Source organism: Leucoraja erinacea, chromosome 28 (assembly GCF_028641065.1).
Source record: "Leucoraja erinacea ecotype New England chromosome 28, Leri_hhj_1, whole genome shotgun sequence".
In the NCBI taxonomy this organism is placed as follows: domain Eukaryota; kingdom Metazoa; phylum Chordata; class Chondrichthyes; order Rajiformes; family Rajidae; genus Leucoraja; species Leucoraja erinaceus.
In genome coordinates, this window is record NC_073404.1 from 3,910,205 (window position 1) to 3,935,952 (window position 25,748).

The following is a 25,748-nucleotide window of genomic DNA, read 5'->3' on the forward strand; positions in this document are numbered from 1 at the left end:
CGAGCACTCTGGGAAACTCACCTGCTGCGTGTCTCCCTCTGTGAACGGCAACTTTGTGGAGACGTGGAACATTATCTCTCGGTCCTTGAAGACGGTGTAGACGGACTCAGACCCGGTCTGGCCATGCGCCACATCAAGGCCTCCACGGAAGCTGGAACGGCAAGGAATTTGACAGCCACTTTACACCTTCCTTCAGTGACGCTGAGCGGGGCAAAGTTTAACGGAAATGTGCGGGGCCAAGGTTTTTTCACCGAGGCTGGAACGAGCTGCCGGGGGCTGGTGGTGGTGGAGGCAGATACGATAGTGGTGTTTGAGACACTTTGGATCGGGACGTGGATATGTAGGGAATGGAGGGACGTGTTAAGATGAGAATTAGTCTTAGCATAATGCTCGACACAGACAGTGGTTCAATAGTGTTTTATTTGGCACCTATGCAACCGCACAGTGAAATTTTACTTGCATATATTACACATGCGGGCGCCATTTCCAAAGTCCAAAGTGGGGTCGGCCCGCGCGCTCGATGTACTGGAGCAGTGCCCATGAACCGCCGAGCCGTCAGGTCCTCCGGGCGGGCGGGCACCGCGGACACGGCCCCTCGGGAAGGGCTTCTGCCGCGCGGCGCCCATTGTGGGCCGAAGGGCCTGATCCTGTGCTGCGCTGTACTGTTGTGGAGCTAGCAATGGGCGGCGCGACTCACGTCGTAGTGACCTCTGCAGTCCGTCTGTCTTTTTATTATTTTTTGTCTTGTTTCAATGTAGTTTTTATTTTTTTTGACGGGGTGTGTTTCAATGTGTGTGTTTGTGTGTGTTGTGTGTGTGTGGTGTGTGTGTGTGTGTGTGTGTGTGTGTGTGTGTGTGTGTGTGTGTGTGGGGGGTGGGGTGGTGGGGGGGGGCGGGAAACTTTTAAAATCTTTCCCCTGCACGGAGAACCCGACCTTTTCCTTGTCGGGTCTCCGTTGTCGTTGGGGCAACACCGTGGAGCGGCCTCCAGCAGGAACGACCTGGGGCTCCAGTCGCGGAGCCTGCGGACCTACTCACCATCGCGGAGCTGGCCGAGTTCGGAGCGGGAGAAGCGGTGGTGGCGCGCTGCTGCGCCCGGACCACCAGAGATTCGGAGGCTCCAACCGCAGGTCTGGTGGACAGTGACACCGGGAGCCCGCGGGTCCCTGCTGGGAGACCGCTTTTCGGGGCTTCCGCAACGGCGACTTCACCTGCCCGAGTTGCGGGGTCGAAGATGACCTGGAGCGGGGCCTTACATCATCGCCCCGCGCGGCTTGGAATGGCTGCGGGACTTTGCTAGCGCCCGCCGGGGGCTCCAACAACAAGACCCGGAGCGCGGCCTTGCATCACCCGGCGCGGCGTTAATGGCCGCGGGACAATTGCCATCGCCCGCCGGGGGCTTTGACTCTGACTCTGACATCAGGAGGGGAATGGGGAGTGCAGGGGAGAGATAAGTCTTTGCCTTCCATCACAGCGAGGAGGAGATGCGCTGTGATGGATGTCTGTGTAAATTGTGTTGTGTCTTGGGTCTTTTTCTTGTGTGTATGACTGCAGAAACCTCAATGAGGTTCAAATGACAAATAAAATTCTATTGTATTGTATTGTATTGAACGACTCGTTTTAGTGTCATTCTGCTGAGTCACACTATCTGGATCACCTCTCCCACACCAACATGGACCATTGTGTGATTACATGAACCTCAATGAGGATTCAAAGATGACAAATGTTGTTTGGTTGTTTTTGTTTGTGTTTGTCTTTTGCACAAAAGTCCGCGAGCATTGCCACTTTCATTTCACTGCACATCTCGTATGTGTATGTGACAAATACAGTACATCTTTGAAGGGATGAGGAAGGGGTCAGGACTGTCAAAGATGAGGAGCATGAAAGGCAGGCATCAGGAGTAAGATCTCTTCCCCTCCCATTCCCCACATTCTTAATTTCACAGTGGCACAGCGGTAGAGTTGCTGCCTCACCACGCCGGAGACCCAGGTTTGATTGTGACCACGGGCGCAGTCTGTATGGAGTTTGTACCTTCTCCCCGTGACCTGCGTGGCTTTACTCCGAGTTCTTCGGTTTCCTCCCACACTCCAAAGGCGTACAGGTTTGTAGGTTTATTGGCTTTGGTATAAAAGTCAATTGGCCCTAATGTGTGTAGGATAGTGTCAGTGTGCGGGACTGGCGGGTGGATGCGGACTCGCTGGGCCAAAGGGCCTGTTTCCGCGCTGTATCTCTAAACTAAACTAATCTAAGCTCACCCTTTGAAATCCTGGAGCACCACTGTGTCTCCAAGCAAGTGAAGGAATTCTTTAAATTCTGGGCTTTCATCATTGTTGCCGAATAGTTCTGCTTCTGTCGTCTGAAAAACAGGAATGACGCAACTTAACAGTTCAGAATAAACACAAAATGAAAGGTTGCATAAACAGGGAACTGCAGATGCTGGTTTATACCAAAGATAGACACAACGTGCTGGAGTAATTCAGCGGCTCAGGCAGCATCTGTGGAGAAAAAGGGTGGGTGACGTTTCGGGTCGGGACCCTTCTTCAATTACCTCCTTCTTTCATAAGTAGACAAAAGTACTGGAGAAACTCAGCGGGTGCAGCAGCATCTATGGAGCGAAGGAAATAGGCAACGTTTTGGGACGAAACGTTGCCTATTTCCTTCGCTCCATAGATGCTGCTGCACCCGCTGAGTTTCTCCAGCACTTTTGTCTACCTTTTATTTTCCAGCATCTGCAGTTCCTTCTTAAACACCTCCTTCTTTCAGTCTGAAAGGAACTGCCCTCTCTCTCTGACCCTCCCCCACTGTAGTCATCATTCTAGTTTCATTGTCCACCTGCTGAGTTTCACTGTCCGCATCACTCATTGTCACCTTCCCCACGGCCAACAATGGACCATTGTGGGCTCCACCTTTCCTTGATAATAGGTGATTTTTGCATATTTATCATTCATTAGTTCTATGTACCTTTTCATATCTCTCGTTCCCATCTCCCCCCCCCGACTCTCAGTCTAAAGTAAGGCCTCGAACCGAAACGTCACCCATTCCTTTTCTCTAGGGATGCTGCCTGACGTGCTGAGGTACTCCAGCTCTTTGTGTCCACCTATCACTGGGCTTTGTCCCACTCCCATTGTCCCTCCACCTCACTCCAATCAGTCTGAAGAATTGTCCCGACCCAAAGCGTCACCTATCCATGTTCTCCAGAGATGCTGCCTGACCCGCTGAGTTACTCCAGCACTTTGTGTCTAACTTATAACCATATAACCATATAACAATTACAGCACGGAAACAGGCCATCTCGACCCTTCTAGTCCGTGCCGAACACATATTCTCCCCTAGTTTCATACACCTGCATTCATAAGACCATAACCTTCCAAGTACCTTTCCCGTCCATATAACTATCCAATTTATTTTTAAATGATAAAAACGAACCTGCCTCCACCACCTTCACTGGAAGCTCATTCCACACAGCCACCACTCATCTCTGAGTAAAGAAGTTTCCCCCCCATCATGTTACCCCCATAAACTTCTGTCCCTTAATTCTCAAGTCATGTCCCCCCTTGTTTGTTTGAATCTTCCCTACTCTCAGTGGGAAAAGCTTATCCACGTCAACTCTGTCTATCCCTCTCATCATTTTAAAGACCTCTATCAAGTCCCCCCTTAACCTTCTGCAATCCAAAGAATAAAGCCCTAACTTATTCAACCTATCTCTGTAACTTAGTTGCTGAAACCCAGGCAACATTCTAGTAAATCTCCTCTGTACTCTCTCTATTTTGTTGACATCCTTCCTATAATTAGGCGACCAAAATTGTACACCATACTCCAGAATTGGCCTCACCAATGCCTTGTACAATTTTAACATTACAGAACTTGTAAAGGGAAGTGACTGATAAATGCCAGTCTGTTCCAATGTAGATTTTGTTTTTAAATTGAATATAGATTACTCACCTGCCTGCCCTTCTGATAAATCACCCCGAACTTGAACTTGTCATTGATCTCATGTTCATCATATTCGACTATTAGCTGGGATGCCTTGGAGAAAATGAGACAAGTTGTTAGATTAACCCTTGACAAGAATGGCTTTGCAAAGTTATTCCCTCCCACGGTCTCCACTGATTTCTCTGGAACGCCGGAGGTTGAGGCTTTAGAGAACCAGTGCGGAAACAGGCCCTTCTGCCCACTGAGTCCGCACCGACCAGCGATCCTTGTTCACTAACACTATCCTACACACACTAGGGACGATTTACAATTTTACTGAAGCCAATTAACCTACCAACCCGCATGTCTTTGGAATGTGGGAGGAAACCAGAGCACCCGGAGAAAACCCACGCGATCACAGGGAGAAAGTGCTGCTCTATGATAATTGAAAATTAAATGAGATGCATTTATCCAGTTGATTTTGTTTTAATTTTAATTCCTGTCTGTTTCAAAGTGGCTCTACCAACTGTGTCACTGTGTCGTCCCTATCTTCTATGTGCTATATTTTATTTACATAGAGTAAAACCTGACGAATCTCCGTATATCCTGTAGGTTAAAGAACAATGGACACAACAGTGAGTTGTGGGCTGAAGGGCCTGCTCCTGTGCTGTACGACAATAGACAATAGACAATAGGTGCAGGAGTAGGCCATTCGGCCCTTCGAGCCAGCACCGCCATTCAATGTGATCATGGCTGTTCATCCCCTATCAGTACCCCGTTCCTGCCTTCTCCCCATATCCCCTGACTCCGCTATTTTTAAGAGCCCTATCTAGCTCTCTCTTGAAAGCATCCAGAGAACCGGCCTCCACCGCCCTCTGAGGCAGAGAATTCCACAGACTCACCACTCTCTGTGAGAAAAAGTGTTTCCTCGACTCCGTTCTAAATAGCCTACTCCTTATTCTCAAACTGTGGCCCCTGGTTCTGGACTCTCCCAACATTGGGAACTAGTTTCCTGCCTCTAGTGTGTCCAAGCCCTTAACAATCTTATATGTTTCAATATGTATTGTTCTATATTCTACGCTCTATAAAAGTTGGTGATGTACAGGTAACATTGGCGAGAAAGTAACACTCCAGCTAGATCAGTAGGTGCCACAGCAGTGGAGTTGCTGCCTCACAGCACCAGAGACCCAAGTACGATCCTGTACAGAGCTGTCTGTGCAGAGTTTTTACATTCTCCCTGTGACCTGCGTGTGTTTTCTCTGGGAGCTCAGGTTTCCTCCCATACACCATAGACATTCAGGTTTATAGGTTAATTGGCTTGGTATAATTGTAAAATTGGCCCCCTAATGTGCATAGGATAGTGTTAGTGAGCAGGGATCGCTGGTCGGCGCAGACTCGGTGGGCCAAAGTGCCTGTTCCCACACGGTACCTCTATATTAAACTAAACTATACTAAACTCCAAAGATGTACATGTTTGTGGGCTAATTGTCTTGGTATAATTGTAAAATTGTCGCTCGTGTGCGCAGGGTAGTGTTAGTGTGCGGGGTTTGTTGGTCGGCATGGACTCTGTGGGCCGAAGGGCCTGTTTCCTGCCTCTAGTGTCTCCAAATCTGAGGAAGGACATTATTGCCATAGAGTATAGGAGCAGGGAGGTTGAGTATAGGAGCAGGGAGGTTCTACTGCAGTTGAGTATACTGCAGTTTCCTGCCTACTAGTGAGTCTCCAAGGTTCTATGCAGTGAGGATTTGAGGGACATTCTATGCAGTTGTCATAGACCACACCTGGGACAGTTTTGGTCAAATCTGAGGACGGACATTTGCCACCAGACGGTTCACCAGACTGATTCCTGGGATGTCAGGACTGTCTTATGAAGAAAGACTGGATAGACTTGGTTTATACTCTCTAGAATTTAGGAGATTGAGAGGGGATTTTATAGAAACTTACAAAATTCTTAAGGGGTTGGACAGGCTAGATGCAGGAAGATTGTTCCCGATGTTAGGGAAGTCCAGGACAAGGGGTCACAGCTTAAGGATAAGGGGGAATCCTTTAAAACCGAGATGAGAAGAACTTTTTTCACACAGAGAGTGGTGAATCTCTGGAACTCTCTGCCACAGAGGGTAGTTGAGGCCAGTTCATTGGCTATATTTAAAGGGAGTTAGATGTGGCCCTTGTGGCTAAGGGGATCAGGGGGTATGGAGAGAAGGCAGGTACGGGATACTGAGTTGGATGATCAGCCATGATCATATTGAATGGCGGTGCAGGCTCGAAGGGCCGAATGGCCTACTCCTGCACCTAATTTCTATGTTTCTATGTTTCTATGTTTCTGCGCTGTATCTCTAAATGAAACTAAACTAAAAGAAATCAGACTCCTGGTTTACAAGGAAGGGCGAGGCTGAGATAAGAATAGAATCAATCAAAGATAACACATCTGATTGTCATTTATCACCAGACATGAGTCCTGTACAAGCTGACAAGATAAAAAACTTGGCATGACTTCTGTACAAACTGACAAGATTAAAATCCCTTGTTTCACTCTGTCACCACGAGACACTATTTTGGAATCCGGACATTCCAAACAAGTCATTTAGAACAAGTTTCGATTTCTGTGTCTTATTCGTTCAGGCCAATGTCAGGTACGTTCTGCGTCCGCAATCAAAAACATCCGAGCTTGAATTCTACTGGGAAAGAGTGTGGGAATCCAGTGGTTCAGGAGCAGTTAAGGATCTGTTTCCATGGTGTATATCTAAACTAAACTAAACTAAAGTAAGGTGAAGGAAGGAACTGCAGATGCTGGTTTACACCGAAGACAGACATAAAATGTCGGAACAACTCAGGGGAACAGGCAGCATCTCTGGAGAGAAGGAATGGGTGACGTTTTTTGGGTCGAGACCCCTTTTCGGACTAAAGTAAACTAGAAAGCACAGCTTTAAGGTGACGGGGCAAAGTTTGAAGGTCATGTGCGGGGCAGATTTTTTTACACAGAGGATGACGGGTGCTACCAGGGAGGGCCTGTTCCTGTACTGAACTGCTTCTTATTGATATCCAGTCATATAGCAAGGAACAGGCCCTTCGGCCCAACTTGCCCATGCCAACCAACATGTCCCACCTGCCTGCTTTTGCCCCATATCCTTTCCTATCCATGTACTTGTCCAAATGTTTTTTAAATGTTGTTATAGACCCTGCCTCTACAACCTTATTTGGCAGCTTGGTCCATATACCCATATACTTTATCTGTGTGAAAAAGTTGCTCCTCGGGTTCCCATTAAATCTTTCCCCTCTCACCTTAAACCTATGTTCTCTAGCTCTTGGTGCCCTTACTCCGGGTAAAAGACTCTGTGCATCCACCCTATCTATTCCAATTGAAACATAGAAACATAGAAATTAGGTGCAGGAGTAGGCCATTCGGCCCTTCGAGCCTGCACCGCCATTCAATATGATCATGGCTGATCATCCAATGAACTGGCCTCAACTACCCTCTGTGGCAGAGAGTTCCAGAGATTCACCACTCTCTGTGTGAAAATTAATTGATTAATTAAGAGATACAGCATAGAAACAGGCCCTTCGGTCCACCGAGTCCGCTCTGACCATCGATCACCCATTCATGCGTATTCTATGTTTTCCCACTTCCTCATCCACTCCCTAAACACTAGGAGCAAGTTACAGAAGGCAATTAACCTAAAGACCCGCACTATGGGATATAGAAACACAGAGAATAGGTGCAGGAGTAGGCCATTCAGCCCTTCGAGCCTGCACTGCCATTCAATATGATCATGGCTGATCATCCAACTCAGTATCCTGTACCTGCCTTCTCTCCATACCCCCTGATCCCTTTAGCCACAAGGACCACATCTAACTCCCTCTTAAATACAGCTAATGAACTGGCCTCAACTACCTTCTGTGGCAGAGAATTCCAGAGATTCACCACACTCTGTGTGAAAATGTTTTTCTCATCTCGGTCCTAAAAGATTTCCCCCTTATCCTTAAACTGTGACCCCTTGTTCTGGACTTCCCCAACATCGGGAACAATCTTCCTACATCTAGCCTGTCCGACCCCTTAAGAATTTTGTAAGTCTCTATAAGATCCCCCCTCAATCTTCTAAATTCTAGCGAGTACAAGCCAAGTCTATCCAGTCTTTCTTCATATGAAAGTCCTGACATCCCTGGAATCAGTCTGGTGAACCTTCTCTGTACTCCCTCTATGGCAAGAATGTCATTCCTCAGATTAGGAGACCAAAACTGTACGCAATACTCCAGGTGTGATCTCACCAAGACCCTGTACAACTGCAGTAGAACCTCCCTGCTCCTATACTCAAATCCTTTTGCTATGAATGCTAACATTCCATTCGCGTTCTTCACTGCCTGCTGCACCTGCATGCCTACTTTCAATGACTGGTGTACCATGCCACCCAGGTCTCGTTGCATCTCCCCTTTTCCTAATCGGCCACCATTCAGATAATAGTCTACTTTCCTGTTTTTGCCACCAAAGTGGATAACCTCACATTTGTCCACATTATACTGCATCTGCCATGCATTTGCCCACTCACCCAGCCTATCCAAGTCACCATGCAGCCTCCCAGTATCCTCCTCACAGCTAACACAGCCCCCCAGCTTTGTGTCATCCGCAAACTTGTAGATGTTGCATATGGGAGAGAAAGGCACGTGGTCACAGGGAGAACGTGCAAACTCCACACACAGACAGCACCCGAGGACATGATCGAACGCGGGTCTCTGGCGCTGTGAGGCAGTGGCTCTACCAACTGCACCACTGTGTCGTCCCTATGTTCTATGTGCTATATTTTATTTGCATAGATATTAGCTCTAGATATTGTATTTTTTTAGTGGTCATTTGGTGCTGAGGATACAGACATGAGGTGATGTTACAGGAGGGAAACTAATATCATACATAAAATGAGACCACTTGTACATAGTGTCATAGAGTCAAATTTGCCCACGCTGCCCAACATGTCCCATCTACACTAGTCCCACTATTTTATTGGGATTTTATTGGTTTGGGAACAGCTCCATCCAAGACCACAAGGAATGGCAGTGAATTGTGGACGCAGCCCAGACCATCACACAAACCAACCTCCCTCCCATTGACTCCATCTACACTTCACGCTGCCTCGGCAAGGCCAGAGCATAATCAAGGACCAGTCGCACCCTGGCCACTCCCTCTTCTCCCCTCTCCCATCAGGCAAGTTGTACGGAAGTGTGAAAACGCACACCTCCAGATTCAGGGACAGTTTCTTCCCAGCTGTTATCAGGCAACTGAACCATCCTAGTATCACCAACTAGATTACTATTGGCCTCATTGGAGACCCTCGGAGTATCTTGGATTGGACTTTACTGGCTTTACCTTGCACCAAACATTATTTATCATACACTGTGGATGGCTCGATTGTAAGTTGACTGGTTAGCATGCAACAAAAGGTTTTCACCGTACCTCAGTACACATGAGAATAAACCCAACTCAAACTGACCTGCCCACATTTGGCCCAGAACCTGCTCAGCTTTTCCTATCCACGTACCTGTCCAAATGTCCCTTAAACATAGCGACGCATAACGGCTCGAAGGACATTGCTGCTTACCTTTGGGTAAAGTACAGGAGAGAATTTTGTGCTGGTCACGTCATCACACAGGAGCTGAGGGAGAGACAATTATCGATTAGAGCACTTCAACCCTCCACCAACTTTTATTGCAAGATTATACAAATATCATTTTAACCATGTCACTGTCTACAAATATTCCAGGGTCCAGGAGTTCCTGCTCAATGATTGCCTATGTTTTTGCTAATGGAGTATTTTGCAATGGAGATTCATTTTTAAGACCCATTAGATGAGGAGCATCCTGAAAAATCCTCGGCCTTGTCTTCCGATTGCCACATAATGCGGGCTAATGTCAAAGGAATTGGGTGAGTGGTCTGGAGTCGAAGATTCCAATCCTCCTCAACATCTGGGCATCTTTAAATTCAGTCAGTTAATTAATCGTGTATGAAGCAGCAACACGGCAGATCAGGCAACATCTATGAAGAAAGGGACTGCAGATGCTGGTTTTACATCGAAGGTAGACACAAAAAGCTGGAGTTACCAAGCGGGTCGGGCAGCATTTCTGGAGAAAAGGAATAGGTGATGTTTCTGGACGGGACCCCATCCTCAGACTGAGAGTCAGGGGAGAGGGAAACTAGAGGCATGAAAAGGTGCAGAACAAATCTGAGCCGGCACCGATGGCCAAAGAAAGGTGGAGCCCACAATGGTCCATTGTTGGCTGTGGAAAAGAGGACAATGAAGGGATACAAAGAGTAAGGACCCTCCTTCAGACTTCTTGCACCATTAACCGGTTGCATCACGACCTAGATCGGCAACTGGGATGCCCAGGGACAAAGGAGATTACTGGACACTGCCCGGTCCATCGCAGGTACTGACCTCCCCACCATCAAAGGGATCTACAGGAGTCGCTGCCTCAAAAAGGCAGCCGGCATCATCAGAGACCCCACACCACCTTAGCCACGCTCTCATTTCACCCCTACCACCGGGAAGAAGGTTCAGGAGTCTGAAAACCGTGACCTCCAGGTCTTTCAAACAACCATACTTGAACACTGCTCAAGTAAACAAAACTGAACAATGGACTGTCTTTGGTTGAGGTGAGGACTTTGGGCTCTCTGCATTGGAGTTATTAATGTGTTGTTTTGGCACTCAGGATTTTGGACTTTTTGCACTAATATTGGGGCTGTTCCTGTCCAGTACTGTTTTTGGATCGATTGATTGAAAGATCTGACATGGACACAGACCCTTCGGCCCACCAAGTCCGTGCCGCCCACTGATCACCCATTTACACTAGTTCTATGTTATCCCACTTCCACATCCACTCCTAATGCCCCTGTCCCACTTAGGGAACCTGAATGGAAACCTCTGGAGACTTTGCGCCCCACCCAAGGTTTCCGTACGGTTCCCGGAGGTTCCCGGAGGTTTTTGTCAGTCTGCTTCCCTACCTGCAACCTCCGGCAACCACCTGCAACCTCCGGGAACCGCACGGAAACCTTGGGTGGGGCGCAAAGTCTCCAGAGGTTTCCGTTCAGGTTTCCTAAATGGGACAGGGGCATTACACACTGGGAGATCTATGTATATTGTGTTGTTTATGAAGGAGCCACAGATACTGGCTTCAACTGAAGGTTAGACACAAAAAGCTGAAGTAAGTCAGAGGGTCAGGCAGCAGCTCTGGAGAAAAGGAATAGATGACACTTTGGATAGAGACTCTTCCTCAGACTCTGTGGAGAAAAGGAATAGGTAGCATTTTGGGTCTAGACCCTTGTGTTTACAGGCCTGTAAAGCTGCCTCAACTAATAATGGCATCGTTCCGCTGCTGGTGCATATGACAATGAAACACTCCTGACTTGTCACGTGGCTCTCGGTCTCTCGCACATTGCCACGGTTCTCTCTGGCACTGCCGGCTGGCTGCAAGTGCATTCGGCCCATCTTGGTGTACTAGCCTTGTCGGATGCAACCCCACATAAACCATCACACCCGATGAATAGGTATCGATATGACAATAGACACACAATGCTGGAGTAACTCAGCGGGACAGGCAGTATCTCTGGAGAGAGGGAATGCATGACGTTTCGGGTCGCGACGCTTCTTCAGAAATATACATCGGTCTGTGGGGCACTCAAGTGCTGCTCAGAATTAATGGTACCAATAGTATGGTTCCCTTAACTTATTCACCTTTGCAATAAGTGGTATGCTTGGCAGTTGTGGAACTCCAGCCAGAGGGAGCCGCTCGTGAATTGTTTTGGATTTGGACCTAAGATAGCAAAAGAAAATAATTATTGGTTTAGTTCAGAGACACAGCGCAGAAACAAGGCCCTTCGGCCCACCGAGTCCGCGCCGACCAGCGATCCCCGCACACTGATACTTTCCGACACACACTCGGGACAATTTACAATTTGATCAAAACCAATCAACCTACAAACCTGTATGTCTTTGGGGTGCGGGAGGGTAACTGGTGAACCCAGGGAAAACCCACGCATGTCACGGGGAGAACGTGCATACTCCGTATAGACAGCACCTGTAGTCAGGATGGAAACCAGGTATCTTGCGTTGGGCAGCAACTCTACTGCTGCGCCACCGTGCCGCTCATACTAAGCTAAACGATGGAATACTGTGTTTAAGAGGGAACTGCAGATGCTGGAGAATCGAAGGTTACACAAAAAAGCTGGAGAAACTCAGCGGGTGCAGCAGCATCTATGGAGCGAAGGAAATAGGCAACGTTTCGGGCCGAAACCGAAGGGTTTCGGCCCGAAACGTTGCCTATTTCCTTCGCTCCATAGATGCTGCTGCACTCGATGAAATACTGTGTTTAGTTTTGGTCACACTACAGGAAGGAGGCCATTGAGCCAGAGGGAGTGCAGAGAAGATTTACGAGGATGTTGCCAGGACTCGAGGGCCTGAGCTATAGGGAGCGGTTTGGGCAGGCGAGGGCTTTACTCGTTGGAGCACAGGAGGCTGAGTGGTGATCTTGTAGAGGTGGACAAAATCATAAGGGGAGTAGTCATATCTCAATGAGTCTGAAGAAGGGTCTCGACCCGAAACTTCACCTATTCCTTCACTCAATAGATGCTGCCTCACCCGCTGAGTTTCTCCAGCATTTTTGACTAGAGGGGAATAGATGGGGTGCCTTCACAAAGACGTTTACCCAGAGTAGGGGAATCGAGAACCAGAGGTCATAGCTTTAAGGTGAGAGGGGAAAGACTTCATAGGAATTTGAAGGATGACTTTTAGTGTAGTTTAGTTTATTGTCACATGTACTGAGTTTTTTATTTGTGTGCTGTCCAGTCAGCGGAAAGACTATACATGATTACACTCGTGTTAAAGGGGGATACAGTTGGTTGGCAGATGGGTGGACGATGGTCAGAGATAAAATGAAGGCAAAATAATAGTTTGGAACTATAACAACTTTGATCGCCCATTCACACTCGCTTCATGTTATCTACTTTCTCATCTACTCCCTGTACATTAGGGACAATTTTACAGAGGGCCGATTAACCTACAAGCCTGCATGTCTTTGTGATGTGGTAGGAAACCGGAGCAGCCGGAGGAAACCCAAACTCCACACACAGACAGCACCCAAGGTCAGGATTGAACCGGAGTCCCTGGGGCTGTGAGGCAGCAGCTCTACCCGCTGCACCACTGGGCCGCCCTTTGTTATTACATGAAACAAAGGAAGGTTTTGTTGAAGAAATTATGACTAAAGCTGATTGTTATAATAACCGATCTTGGTTTAGTTTGAGTTTAGCTTATTGTCACGTGTGCCGAGGTACAGCGAACAGGCTTTTGTTGTGTTGAAAGACAATACATGATTACAATCGAGCCATCCGCAGTGTACAGATACAGGATAATGGGAATAACATGACTAACGTTTAGTGCAGGATAAAGCCTGATTAAAGGTGGTCTGAGGGTCGGCAATGAGGTAGATAGTAGCTTAGGACTGCTCGCTAGTTATTAGTGGTTGAACATTGAGCCATCTCATGGTATGTATCTTAGATATAAACTTAAAATTGCAGACTTTCATGAATACTAATGAAACTGAGAAAACATCTCCAAGACAAACCAAACCTTTAATCCTAACTGAAGACACCAAGATTGCTGGAGTCACGGACTGCGAGGAAGGCGGTCAAAGTATACAGCGGGATATAGATTGGCTACAGAAACGGGCAGAGAAACGGCAGATGGCGTTTAATGCGAGCAAGTGTGAGGTGTTGTACTTTGAGGTGGGCCCGCCTTCATTGATGGGGACGTTGCACATCAGAGCCAGGAAGCCATGATGCAGCTTTATAGGACTTAAGTTGGACCGCATTTCCAGTATTACATTCAGTTCTGGTCACCCCATCACAGAAAGGATGTGGGGGCTATGGAAAGGGTGCAGAGGAGGTTTACCAGGCAGATGCTTGGATTAGGGGGATTAGTTACAGGGAGAGGTTGGGCATACAGACATGGATTGTTTTTCTCTGGAACGCTGGAGGTTGAGGGGAGACTGATAGAGGCGTATAAAATTATAAGAGGCATAGATAAGGTAGACAGTCTGAAACTTTTTCCCCCAGAAGGAAACATCAAATACTAGAGGGCAGAGCTCTAAAGTGAGAGAGGCAAGGTTTAAAGGAGATGTGCGGGGCAAGTTTTTTTACATAGAGGGTGGTGGGTGCTTGGGATGTGCACTCGCCACATGGTGGAGGCAGATACGACAGTGGTGCTTAAGAGACAACTGGATGGCCACATGGATATGCAGGGAATGGAGGGATATGGATCATGTGCAGGCAGGTAAGAGTTGGTCTTGGCATCATGGGGGGGTGGGGGGGGGGGTGGAGGGGGAGAGAGAGAGAGAAGGGGGGGGGGGGGGGGGAAGGGAAGAGAGAGAGAGCAGACAGGTGCTTTCTGTATGGAGTTTGTACCTGCGTGGGATTTCTCTGGGTGGTCAGCTTTCCTCCCACTCTCCACATTGACATGACTTCAGAATTAAGGGACAGAAGTTTAGGGGTAACATGAGGGGGAACTTCTTTACTCAGAGAGTGGTAGCGGTGTGGAATGAGCTTCCAGTGGAAATGGTGGAGGCAGGTTCGTTGGTATCACTTAAAAATAAATTGGATAGGCATATGGATGAGAAGGGAATGGAGGGTTATGGTATGAGTGCAGGCAGGTGGGACTAAGGGAAAAAAAGTTGTTCGGCACGGACTTGTAGGGCCGAGATGGCCTGTTTCCGTTCTGTAATTGTTATATGGTTATATATGGTTATATGGTAATATGTTGGGCACAGACATTGTGGGCCGAAGGTCCTGCTCCTGTGCTGTACTGATCCATGTTCAAGCAACATCCTGGCGGAGATGCTAGTAAAAGTAAAGGAGACTTGATTGCGGAACTCTGTGTCCTTTTCCGTGCCGTCGCTATGGTTACCTGAGGATTATCTGTAGATATTCTTGGGCTTCACAATCTTCATGTTTGATGGAAACTATCAGGTTGCCATGGACACTGCACGAGGTGTAGAAATTCAAATGATCCTAAACAAAAATGCAAACAAGTTCAGATGGTCATAGAGTCACGGCAACAGGCCCTTCAGCCCAACTACCTCATGCCAACCAACATGCCCCATCTACACTCGTCACACCTGCCCACATTTGTCCATATCCTTCTAAACCTATCCTATTCATGTACCATGTTGTTATAGTTCCTGCCTCAACGACCTCCTTTGGCAGCTCGTTCCATACACCCACCGCCCCTTGAGTGAAAAGTTGCCCCTCAGGTTCCTATTAAATCTTTCCTCTCTCACCTTAAACCTAGTCCTTGATTCCCCAACTCTGGGTAAAAAACTGTGTGCATTCACCCTATATACTCCGCTCATGATTTTATACACTATAAGATCACCCCTCACCCTCCTGCGCTCCAAGCAATAAGGTCCCAGCCTGCTCAACCTCTCCCTATAGCTCAGGCCCTCGGGTCCTGGCAACATCCTCGTAAACCATCTCTATACTCCTTCCAGCTTGACAACATCATTCCCAGAGCAGGGTGACCAAAACTGAGCACAGTACTCCAAATGTGGCCTCACCAAGAGAGAGTTGGAGAAAACATGGTGAGATATTGATTAGTCCAGGTGTCGGGTGATGGGGAGAAGTCAGGAGAATGGGGTTGAGAGGGAGAGATAGATCAGCCATGATTGAATGGTGGAGTAGACGTGATGGACCGAAAGGCCTAATTTTGCTTCTTTGTTTTAGAGTTTAGAGATACAGCGCGGAAGCAGGCCCTTCGTCCCACAGAGGGTCCACGCCGACCAGCAATCCCCACATATTAACACTATCCTACACACAGTAAGGACAATTTTTACATTTACTATGCCAATTTATCAATCAGTGGAAGTGATCAGTGGAATCACTCCCAGTGGAAGTGGTGGAGGCAGGTTCATTGGTATAATTTAAAAATAAATTGGATAGGCATATGGATGAGAAGGGAATGGAGGGTTATGGTATGAGTGCAGGCAGGTGAGACTAAGGGGAAAAAAATTTGTTCGGCACGGACTTGTAGGGCCGAGATGGCCTGTTTCTGTGCTGTAATTGTTATATGTTATATGGTTATATGGTTATATTTACCTACATGCCTGTACGTCTTTGGAATGTGGGAGGAAACCAAAGATCTTGGAGAAAACCCACGAAGGTCACGGGGAGAAGGTACAAACTCCGTACAGACAAGCACCCGAAGTCGGGATCGAACCTGGATCTCCGGTGCTACAAGCGCTGTACATCAGCAACTCTACCGCTGCGCCACCATGCCGCCCTATCACTGATCAACATGAGCTTATGTTATCCGGCTTGTCCTGCCTGAAGCAGATGTCATCATCTTCCCAATGGATAATGCAGGAGCAAATGGAAATGCCACGTGGGATTGGTATTGGATGTAACGGGCGATTTATCACAACCGGTGCGCACCAGGAGGCCAGTCAAAGCTGATCGTATGAGCGTGACTTTGATACAGCTATTACATTCCCAGTTCACAAGATTACACAGCAACTTGATTTATGGTAAAACTAGGTCTCGATTGCAGAATAAAGTTTACAGAAAGACTTAATTAGGTGACATACTGGATTACAGAATAAAATGATGATCCACAAGTCTAACTTAGTTGGCAGTAGATTCAATTTTCTGTCACATTGATGGATGCACACTGTAAAATAATTAATGATGTTCCTCAAACTTGGGTGTCGGCACTTCTGCATTCCATGTCTCTACTTCTGGGCTTTGGCCAGGGTTCGCTGTCACCACATTAGATCAATCTACATCCCTGTTTACCAGTCATTAGCCCTCATTATTCCTTCCCCTACGACAGGTAAACTGGTTTATGGGGAAATATAAACTGCGATGTTAAAGGGACAGGGGACTGCGCTGGGAATAGTTGGGCTGGACTTTAATAGAGAAGGCGCAGACATGATGGGCTGACCTTTCTGTCCTGGGCCTCCTCCACTGTTAGAGCAAAGCCCAATGCAAATTGGAGGAACAGCACCTTATATATCACTTGGACAGCTAACAACACAACGGAATGAATATTGACCTCTCTAGCTTCAAGTAACCCTTGCTTTCCCTCTCTCTCCATCCCTCCCCCATCCTAGTTCTCCGACTAATTTGACTGTCCTCCTGATTAAATTTTACTGCTTGCATGCCTCGTTGTCACCTTCCCCTCAGCTAACAATGATCCATTCTACATTTTCCTTGAGCTTCGTCACCTTTGATCTCTCGTTTTCATGCCTTACCCTTCCATATCTCTAGTCTCCCTCTCCCCTGACTCTCAGTCTGAAGAAGGGTTTCTCAGCGGGTCAGGCAACATCATCATCACTGTTTATCAGGTAACTGAACCATCCTAATGCAACCAGACAGCGGTCCTGAGCTACTATCTACCTCATCATGGACCTTAACTGTGAGCGGACTTGACCAAGCCTGAAACGGTATTTCCTTATCGTGTATCTATACACTGTAAATGGGCACTATACCTTGTGGAGGAAGTGCTTCCTGTAGGCCCTGGCCGTGCTGTTACATTCCAGTTTGTAGCCAAACGTGGTGGGACTGAGATTCTCAATCAGATCCTCCTCGAACAAGCTGCTCTCTGAAGAGGTCGGGGTGATGGCAGTCTCGACGCCTTCGATCCAGTACCCCCCAAACTGAGGCAGGATGACCGACTGGAAAGGCCCCTCTTTCTCTATTACCTGGAACGCAAAAACAATTCCCCGTCAGAAGAAACACACAGGCAGGGAGCAATCCAACCATCCTCTTCGATTAAATAGAAACATAGAAAATAGGTGCAGGAGGAGGCCATTGGGCCCTTCGTGCCAGCACCGCCATTCATTGTGATCATGGCTGATCGTCCCCAATCAATAACCTGTGCCTGCCTTCTCCCCATATCCCTTGACTCCACTAGCCCCTGGAGCTCTATCTAACTCTCTTAAATCCATCCAGTGACTTGGCCTCCACTGCCCTCTGTGGCAGGGAGTTCCACAAATTCACAACTCTCTGGGTGAAAACGTTTTTTCTCACCTCAGACTTAAATGGCCTCCCCTTTATTCTAAGACTGTGGCCCCTGGTTCTGGACTCGCCCAACATTGGGAACATTTTTCCTGCATCTAGCTTGTCCAGTCCTCGTATAATTTTATATGTTTCTATAAGATACCCCCTCATCCTTCTAAACTCCAGTGAACACAAGCCTAGTCTTTTCAATCTTTCCTCATATGACAGTGCAGGAAGGGACTGTGGATGCTGGTTTAAATCGAGGTGAGGCACAACATGCTGGAGTAACTCAGCGGGACAGGCAGTATCTTTGGAGGGAAGGAATGGGTGATGTTTCAGGTCGAGACCCTTCTCCAGACTGTCTGACATTTGACTGTCTGACTGTCTGTGTGCTTTTCCTCCTTTGACATTTATTTTATTAATGCAACTGACAGTACAATGCCAAGTGACCTTCAATAATCTTTTTTAGCATCCATCCTGTTTGATTAGTTTAGTTTAATTTAAGGAAACAGCACGGAAACAGGCCCTTCGGCCTACCGAGTCTGCACTGACCAGCGATCCCCATACACTAACATTATCCTTCAGACACTCATTTTATAATCCTCATTGAAGACAATAAAGATACAAACCTGTACGTCTCTGGAGTGTGGGAGGAAACCGGAGATCCCGGAGAAACCCCATGGGGAGAAGGTACAAACTCAGTACAAACTCCACCCGTAGTCAGGATCGAACCTGGCTCTCCGACAGTCGCTTTAAGGCAGCAACTCTCCTGCTGCGCCACCGTGCCTTTAAAAGGTACAGTTTGCAAACAGGCCCTTCGGCCCACCGAGTCCATACCGACCATTGATCATCCTCTGCACACTAGTTTACTTTACTTTTGAGATACAGCGCGGAAACAGGCCCTTCGGCCCACCGAGCCCATACCGACCAGCGATCACACATTCACACTAGTTCTGGCATTGGACTATGATCGGAGACCTGGGCCCTTGGGCTTTGTCAGTGGCTTCATGAACCAAGAGGTCCAACCGGTGGGGGGCTGCCTGCGACCACGTGTGGTGGCGGGCCTGGTGAGCACAAGGCAAGATGTCTCAATGAACCTTTTGTAACGTTGTCGGTGCCAGAAACATGTCGACTCTTTGTGTATGCCTAGGTGAGGGTTGCTGTATGATTTTACTGGGATGTATTTCAGCTTACACCCCAGCTGTATGAATCTATCTATCTTCGCTATGAATATTGTAGCCTCCTTCCCACACATTCCCACTCCCTCTCTCTCTCTCCACCCCTCCCCTTCCTAGTTCTCCGACCAGTCTGACTGTCCTCTTGATCAAATCTTATCTCTGTGTGCTTCGTTGTCACCTTCTCCCGGCTGACAATGATCTACTCTGCATTTTCCTTGAACACCATCCCTCTGATGTCTCGTTTTCACACCTTACACCTCCTTATCTCTGCGTCTCCTTCTGCCCTGAATCTCAGTCTGAAGACGGGTCTCGACCCGAAACGTCGCCCATTCCTTCCCTCCAGAGATACTGCCTGTCCCGCTGAGTTACTCCAACATTATGTGTCCACCTGTCACTGTACCTAGATACATGTGACAATAAAGAACCACTGAATCATTGAATAATGGTAAGTGAATTATTACAATTCTACTTTCCACAACAGCAGCACCAGTTCCTAAAGATCAAAGTCCCATTTCAACACCCTTGTTGTCCCATTCTCTAAATGCACATGTACGATACCTTTAGGTAGACCTACCTCATCGATACTGGGATATGGTATGTAATCATCCTAGAAAAAAGAAACACATGCAGATTTTAAGTAAAAAAACGACACTAAAGATAAGGTTTCATGACAGCACAGCGTAGTATTTACATTGTGGAGGATATCTATTGTACTGGACTAGCCAGATATTCCAACCCAAGACTTCTATGTAAAGACCCTGTCCCACTTGGGTGATTTTTTCGGCGACTACACAAGACTAGGCTGTCGCCACATGGTCGTGGGGTGACGCCTGTAGGGTCGTGAGTAGGTTCTTCAAATCGCCTAAAGAGTTGTAACGTTTTTCTGGTCAACATTTTTCAGCGACTGTGGACTTGACGTAACTTGTCTTCTCCCGACGTAGGTCCTGTCGTAGGTTGTCGCCAGGGTGACCCAGGTTGTCGCCAGGTGTCATTGGTTGTGGATTCCATTGGCGACTACCTACGCCAGCCTACGTTAACCGGCGACTGAATTGTCTTCAGTTGTCGACAGGGTCATTGCTTGTCGTAGCTGGTCGCGGGTGGACGTAGGTGTGGTCGTAGGTGGACGTCCTAATGGGTCGCTGGTTGTCGGTAGCTTGCCGTGGCTTGATGTCGACTAGGTGGTAGGTTGTTGTAGACATTGTCGTAGGGGGGGGTCCAGTTGCCGCCTTTTCAGCTGTGACTGTCGCTGCGACTATGACAGTCACCGGCAGTCGCCGAAAAAATCGCCCAAGTGGAACAGGCCCTTACGTCCCGTGACAAACTCTGCCTCCAAAAATCAATTTAGGCTTCGGTTAAGTATTGTCCCATGTACCGAGATACGGTGAAAAGCTTGGTTTTGCATCCTATCCAAACAAATCAGATAAGGGCGGCACGGTGGCGCAGCGGTAGAGTTGCTGCCTTACAGCGCCAGAGACCCGGGTTCGATCCTGATTACGGGCGCTGTCTGTATGGAGTTTGCACATTCTCCCCGTGACATGCGTGGGTTTTCTCCAGGAGCTCTGATTTCCTCCCACACTCCAAAGACGTTTTGTAGGTTAATTGGCTTGGTATCAATTTAACTTGTCCATAGTGTTAATGTGTGGGGATCGCAGGTCGGTGCGGACTCTGTGGGCCGAAGGGCCTGTTTCCATGCTGTATCTCTAAACTAAATTAAACGAAACTAAATGATACCATACATAATTACAATCTAGTCAAACTCAAGTACATTAGGAAGAGCAAAGGGGAAGATACAGAGTGTAGAATATAGTTCTCAGCATTGTAGCATCAGTTCCAGAGACAGAGTCCAATGTCCGCAATGGGGTAGAGGTGAATGGGACAGTACCCTAGTTTATGGAAGGGCCGTTCGGAAGCCTGATAACAGAGGGGAAGCTTTCAAGCTTCGGTTCACAGAACTGTGTACCACAGAACAATGAATTTATTTTTGCTTAGAGATCAGTAAGATTATTGCTACATTCCCTGCATATCCATGTGTCGTAGAAAAGTCTCTTAAATGCCACTATCGTATCTGCCTCCACCACCACCCGAGGCAGCGCGTTCCACCCTCTGTGTAAAAAATCTGTTCCGCACATCTCCTTTCAACGTTGCCTCCCTCATCATAAACCTATGCCCTCTAGTGTTTGATTTTTCCACCCTGGGAGAAAGGTTCTGACTGTTTACCCTATCTATGCCTCTCGTCATTTTAAATACTTCTATCAGGTCTCGAGCAACCACTGGCACCTCTGAGAAAACATTCCAAGTCTGTCCAACCCTCTCCCTGCAGCTAACACCCCCTAAACCAGGCATCTTATTTTACTTTACTTGACAGATGCAACATGGAAACAGGCCCTTCAGCCCACCGAGTCCGTGCCGACCAACGGTCACCACGTACACTAGCACTATCCTACACTCTTGGGACAATTTACAATTTAGAGAAGTCAATTAACTTCTTTGGAAGTCGATTAACAAACGTCTTTGGAGCATGGGAGGAAACCGGAGCACTTGGAGAAAACCCACACGGTCACAGGGAGAGTATACAAACTCCATACAGACAGCACCCGCAGTCAGGATCAAACCCGGGTCTCTGGCGCTGTAAGGCAGCAACTCTACCGTGCACCACCGTGCCACCCTCTATGTAAACTAAATGTCTTTCAGCTACCATAAAAATAATTTTCAATTCAATGGTAACTTTCTGAGCATTGAGCTGTGGTGGATAGACGCACATGTCTTGGTGTGGAACAGTCGATAGGATCTATTACACCCTGTTGATCAGGAAGCTTGGTTCTGGTTAGGCAACATTCCCTCAACGTTGCGTTGGACTCAAGTCAGGAGTCCCAACTGCAATCTGTCAAAATCAGTGCGATGATAGAAATCTCAGTGCTGACTGCATGGTAGGCTTTTGAAACACGATACGATACGATAGAACTTTATTCATCCCAGGAGGAAAACTGGGCTGCCAACAATACATGAAACACGAAATTAAAGTGACAAGTGGAACGGATTTTGGAGATGTGCAAAGATTAGGGAGGGGAGGAGCGGGGAGGTGGGGGGGGAGTCAGTCTATCCCACGACAGAAGAGGGGGGGGGGGGGGGATAGTTTGATAGCCACAGGGAAGAAGGATCTCCTGTGGCGTTCTGTGCTGCATCTTGGTGGAACCAGTCTGTTGCTGAAGGTGCTCCTCAGATTGACCAGTGTGTCATGGAGGGGGTGAGCTGTATTGTCCAGGATGCTCATTTCCAACAAACCAACAAGTCAGACTCATTTGTAACAAACCTTTTGCCTGTTGCCCTTGAGCTTCTGTTCATCCATCTTCAGAGTCTGCTGCAATAGAATGAACGCATGTTTAAAATCATTTACACTAAAGAGTTTAGTTTAATTTAGAGATACAGAGCAGAATACGGCCCTTGGGACCACCAGCGATCCCCGCACACTAATGCCCCTGTCCCACATAGGAAACCTGAACGGAAACCTCTGGAGACTTTGCGCCCCACCCAATTTTTCCGTGCGGGTCCTGGAGGTTTTTGTCAATCTACACTACCTGCTTCCACTACCTGCAACCTCCGGCAACCACCTGCAACCTCCGGGAACCGCACGGAAACCTTGGGTGCGGCGCAAAGTCTCCAGAGGTTTCCGTTCCAGTTTCCTAAGTGGGACAGAGGGGCATAACACTTCCTGACACACTGGGGATAATTTACAATTTCACCAAGCCAATTAACCTACAAACCTGTGGAGTGTGGGAGGATGGATAACATACAAGGGTTATGTGTAGCTATGTAAGTGATGATCTCGGCACATGCATTGTGGGCTGAAGGGCCTGTTCATGTGCCATGTTCCATGTTATTCAACGCCAGCAATATCAGAACAGGCACAGTGGCGCAATGTTAGAGCTACTGCCATCTAGCGCTAGAGACCCGGGTTTGTTTCGGACTACAGGTGCTGTCTGTACGGAGTAGCTACCTTCTCCCCGTGACAGCGTGAGATTTTTCCGAGATCTTCGGTTTCCTCCCACACTCCAAAGACGTACAGGTTTGCCGGTTAATTGGCTCGGTGTAATTGGTATAAATGTAAATTGTCCGTAGTGTGTGTAGAAGAGTGTTGGTGTACGGGGGGATCGCTGGCTGGTGTGGACTCGGTGGGCCGAAGGGCCTGTTTCTGCACTATATCTCTAAACTAAACTAAACAAGTAAATAAGTACATAGTACATAGTGGAGCCACAAATAAAAAGGAACTGCAGGTACTGGTTTATACCAAAGATGGGCACAGAGTGCTGGAGTAACTCCGCGGCCAGGCAGCATCTCTGGAGAAAGTGGATTGGTGACGTTTCAGGTGGGACCCTTCTTCAGACCGAGACCGACTGTGGCAGGGGGAGTGGGGAAAAAACTGGCAGTGAAAGAAAACAGGACAAATGCGGGCCGGCAACAGATGACGCCAGACGAGGAGGTTCCCTGATAGGCTGATTTTTGGATAGGAACAGGCGTGATCCCAAGAGGGATACATTATTGCAAACTGTGGAGCGGGTATAATGGACTTTTAGTGGATGGAGGGGGGAGGGGGGGGGGGGGGGGGGGGGGAGGAGAGGGAGAGGTATTTGTAGAAGTTACCTAAAATTGGAGAATTCAATGTTCACACGAAAGTGTTGTAGGCTGCCCAAGCGCAGTATGAGTCGCTGTTCTTCCAGTTTGCATGTGGCCTCACTCTGACAGTGGAGGAGGCCCAGGACAGGAAGGTCAGTGTGGGAATGGGAAGTCATAGAATGATACAGCATGGAAAAAGGACCTCCTGTCTAATGTGTCCATGCCGACCAAGATGGCCCATCTACGCTAGCTCGTTCCTTTCGCCCATATCCCACCAAACGTTACCTATCCATGTACCTGTTCAAAGGTCTTTTAAATGTTGTTATAGTATTTGACACAACTACCTCCCCTGGCAGCTCGTTCCATACACCCACCACCCATACTTAAAATTGGAGAATTCAATCAATATTGATACCGCTGGGTTGTAAGCTACCCAAGCACAATATGAGGTGCTGTTCCTCCAGTTTGTGTGTGGCCTCACTCTGACAATGGAGGAGGCCCAGGACAGAAAGGTCAGTGTGGGAATTGGAATGGGAGTTAAAATATAGGCCCCTTCCTATATCCAACAACACCTCGGTCACCCATACCTTGGGCTTCAGGCGCCTTCAATCCATTTGCGATGCAGTGTACTGTGTTTATGGAAACATAGAAACATAGGTGCAGGAGGAGGCCATTCAGCCCTTCGAGCCAGCACCGCCATTCATTGTGATCATGGCTGATCGTCCCCAATCAGTAACCCGTGCCTGCCTTCTCCCCGTAACCCTTGATTCCACCAGCCCCTAGAGCTCTATCTAACTCTATCTTAAAAATCCATCCAGTGACTTGGCCTCCACTGCCCTCTGTGGCAGGGAATTCCATAAATTCACCACTCTCTGGGTGAAAAAGTTTTCTTCTCACCTCAGTCTTAAATGGCCTCCCCTTTATTCTAAGACTGTGGCCCCTGGTTCTGGACTCGCCCAACATTGCAAACATTTTCCCCTTAACTAATTTCCTCCATACATAATTACCTCACAGAGAGTCAGGGGAGAGGGAGGCACAGAGATATGGAAGGGTAAGGTGGGAAAAAGAGACATCAAAGGAGTTCTCCATCCCCCATCCAAGTTCTCCGACCAATCTGACTGTCCTCCTGCTTAAAGTTTATCTTTGTGTGCCTCGGTGTCAACTTCCCCTTATTAACGATGATCTATTCTCCATTTTCCTTGTACTGGGTTGTAAGCTACCCAAGCACAATATCTCATTACCTTGGAGGACTTACATAGTTCCCGCTGCGCCAAAAAAACCCAGAATATCATAAAGGACATTTCCCACCCCGGACACTCCCTGTTTGAACTGTTGCCGTCAGGCAGACGGTACAGATCTACAAGGACAAGGACGAACAGACTAAAAAACAGTTTTTACCCCACTGCTATAAAAGCACTAAATGTAGCCGCCAAGGAACGCAGGGGCGATACAGACTAAGGGACTGTGGTAACTGTGGAATCGACAGAAGGATGGAGGGTTGGGTGTGTATGCGTGCTTTGTTCGTGATATTTATTTAGTTGTTTATCTTTAATATTTTACCTTGTATGTATCGTTAGCTTTAGAAATGTTTGAATGCTGCATTGACTGGCTGACATTTTAAATTTCGTTGTACATGGTTCATGTTACAATGACAATAAAGAAACTATTCTAAACTTCATCCCCTTTGATGTCTCGTTTTCACACCTTACCCTTCCATACCTTTGTGTCTCCCTCTCCCCTGACTCTCCGTCCGAAACGTCGACCCGAATTGTGGTCGGTGCGGACTCGGAGGGCCGAAGGACCTGTTTCCGCGCTGTATCTCCAAACTAAACTAAACTGATAACTATTTTGTTTTGCTTTCTTTGGTCCAAATCCAAAACAAATCATGAGCGACTCCCTCTGGCTGGAGTTCCAGGCATACAGATTATTGCAAAGGTAGACAAAAATGCTGGAGAAGCTCAGCTGGGTGCGGCAGCATCTATGGAGCGAAGGAAATAGGCAACGTTTCGTCCCGAAACG

The 25,748-nt window shown here is 47.7% G+C and overlaps 1 protein-coding gene across 10 annotated transcripts in view; it reads right to left on the reverse strand.

The window, feature by feature from the left end:
• The window catches only part of LOC129710524 (rap1 GTPase-activating protein 2-like), a 340,168-nt gene that overhangs the window by 39,500 nt on the left and 274,920 nt on the right, over positions 1 to 25,748 (reverse strand). For 8 of the 10 annotated variants that reach the window (XM_055657552.1, XM_055657544.1, XM_055657543.1 and 5 more), the window contains 9 exons: positions 22,429 to 22,476; positions 19,693 to 19,725; positions 17,430 to 17,642; positions 14,852 to 14,955; positions 11,630 to 11,708; positions 9,500 to 9,553; positions 3,942 to 4,025; positions 2,255 to 2,355; positions 22 to 151 (listed from right to left, as the gene is read on the reverse strand). In XM_055657552.1, the coding sequence (XP_055513527.1) occupies positions 22 to 151; positions 2,255 to 2,355; positions 3,942 to 4,025; positions 9,500 to 9,553; positions 11,630 to 11,708; positions 14,852 to 14,955; positions 17,430 to 17,642; positions 19,693 to 19,725; positions 22,429 to 22,476 (846 nt within the window). The remainder of the gene's footprint in view (positions 1 to 21; positions 152 to 2,254; positions 2,356 to 3,941; positions 4,026 to 9,499; positions 9,554 to 11,629; positions 11,709 to 14,851; positions 14,956 to 17,429; positions 17,643 to 19,692; positions 19,726 to 22,428; positions 22,477 to 25,748) is intronic. The other 2 variants (XM_055657545.1, XM_055657549.1) reach the window with 1 other exon arrangement.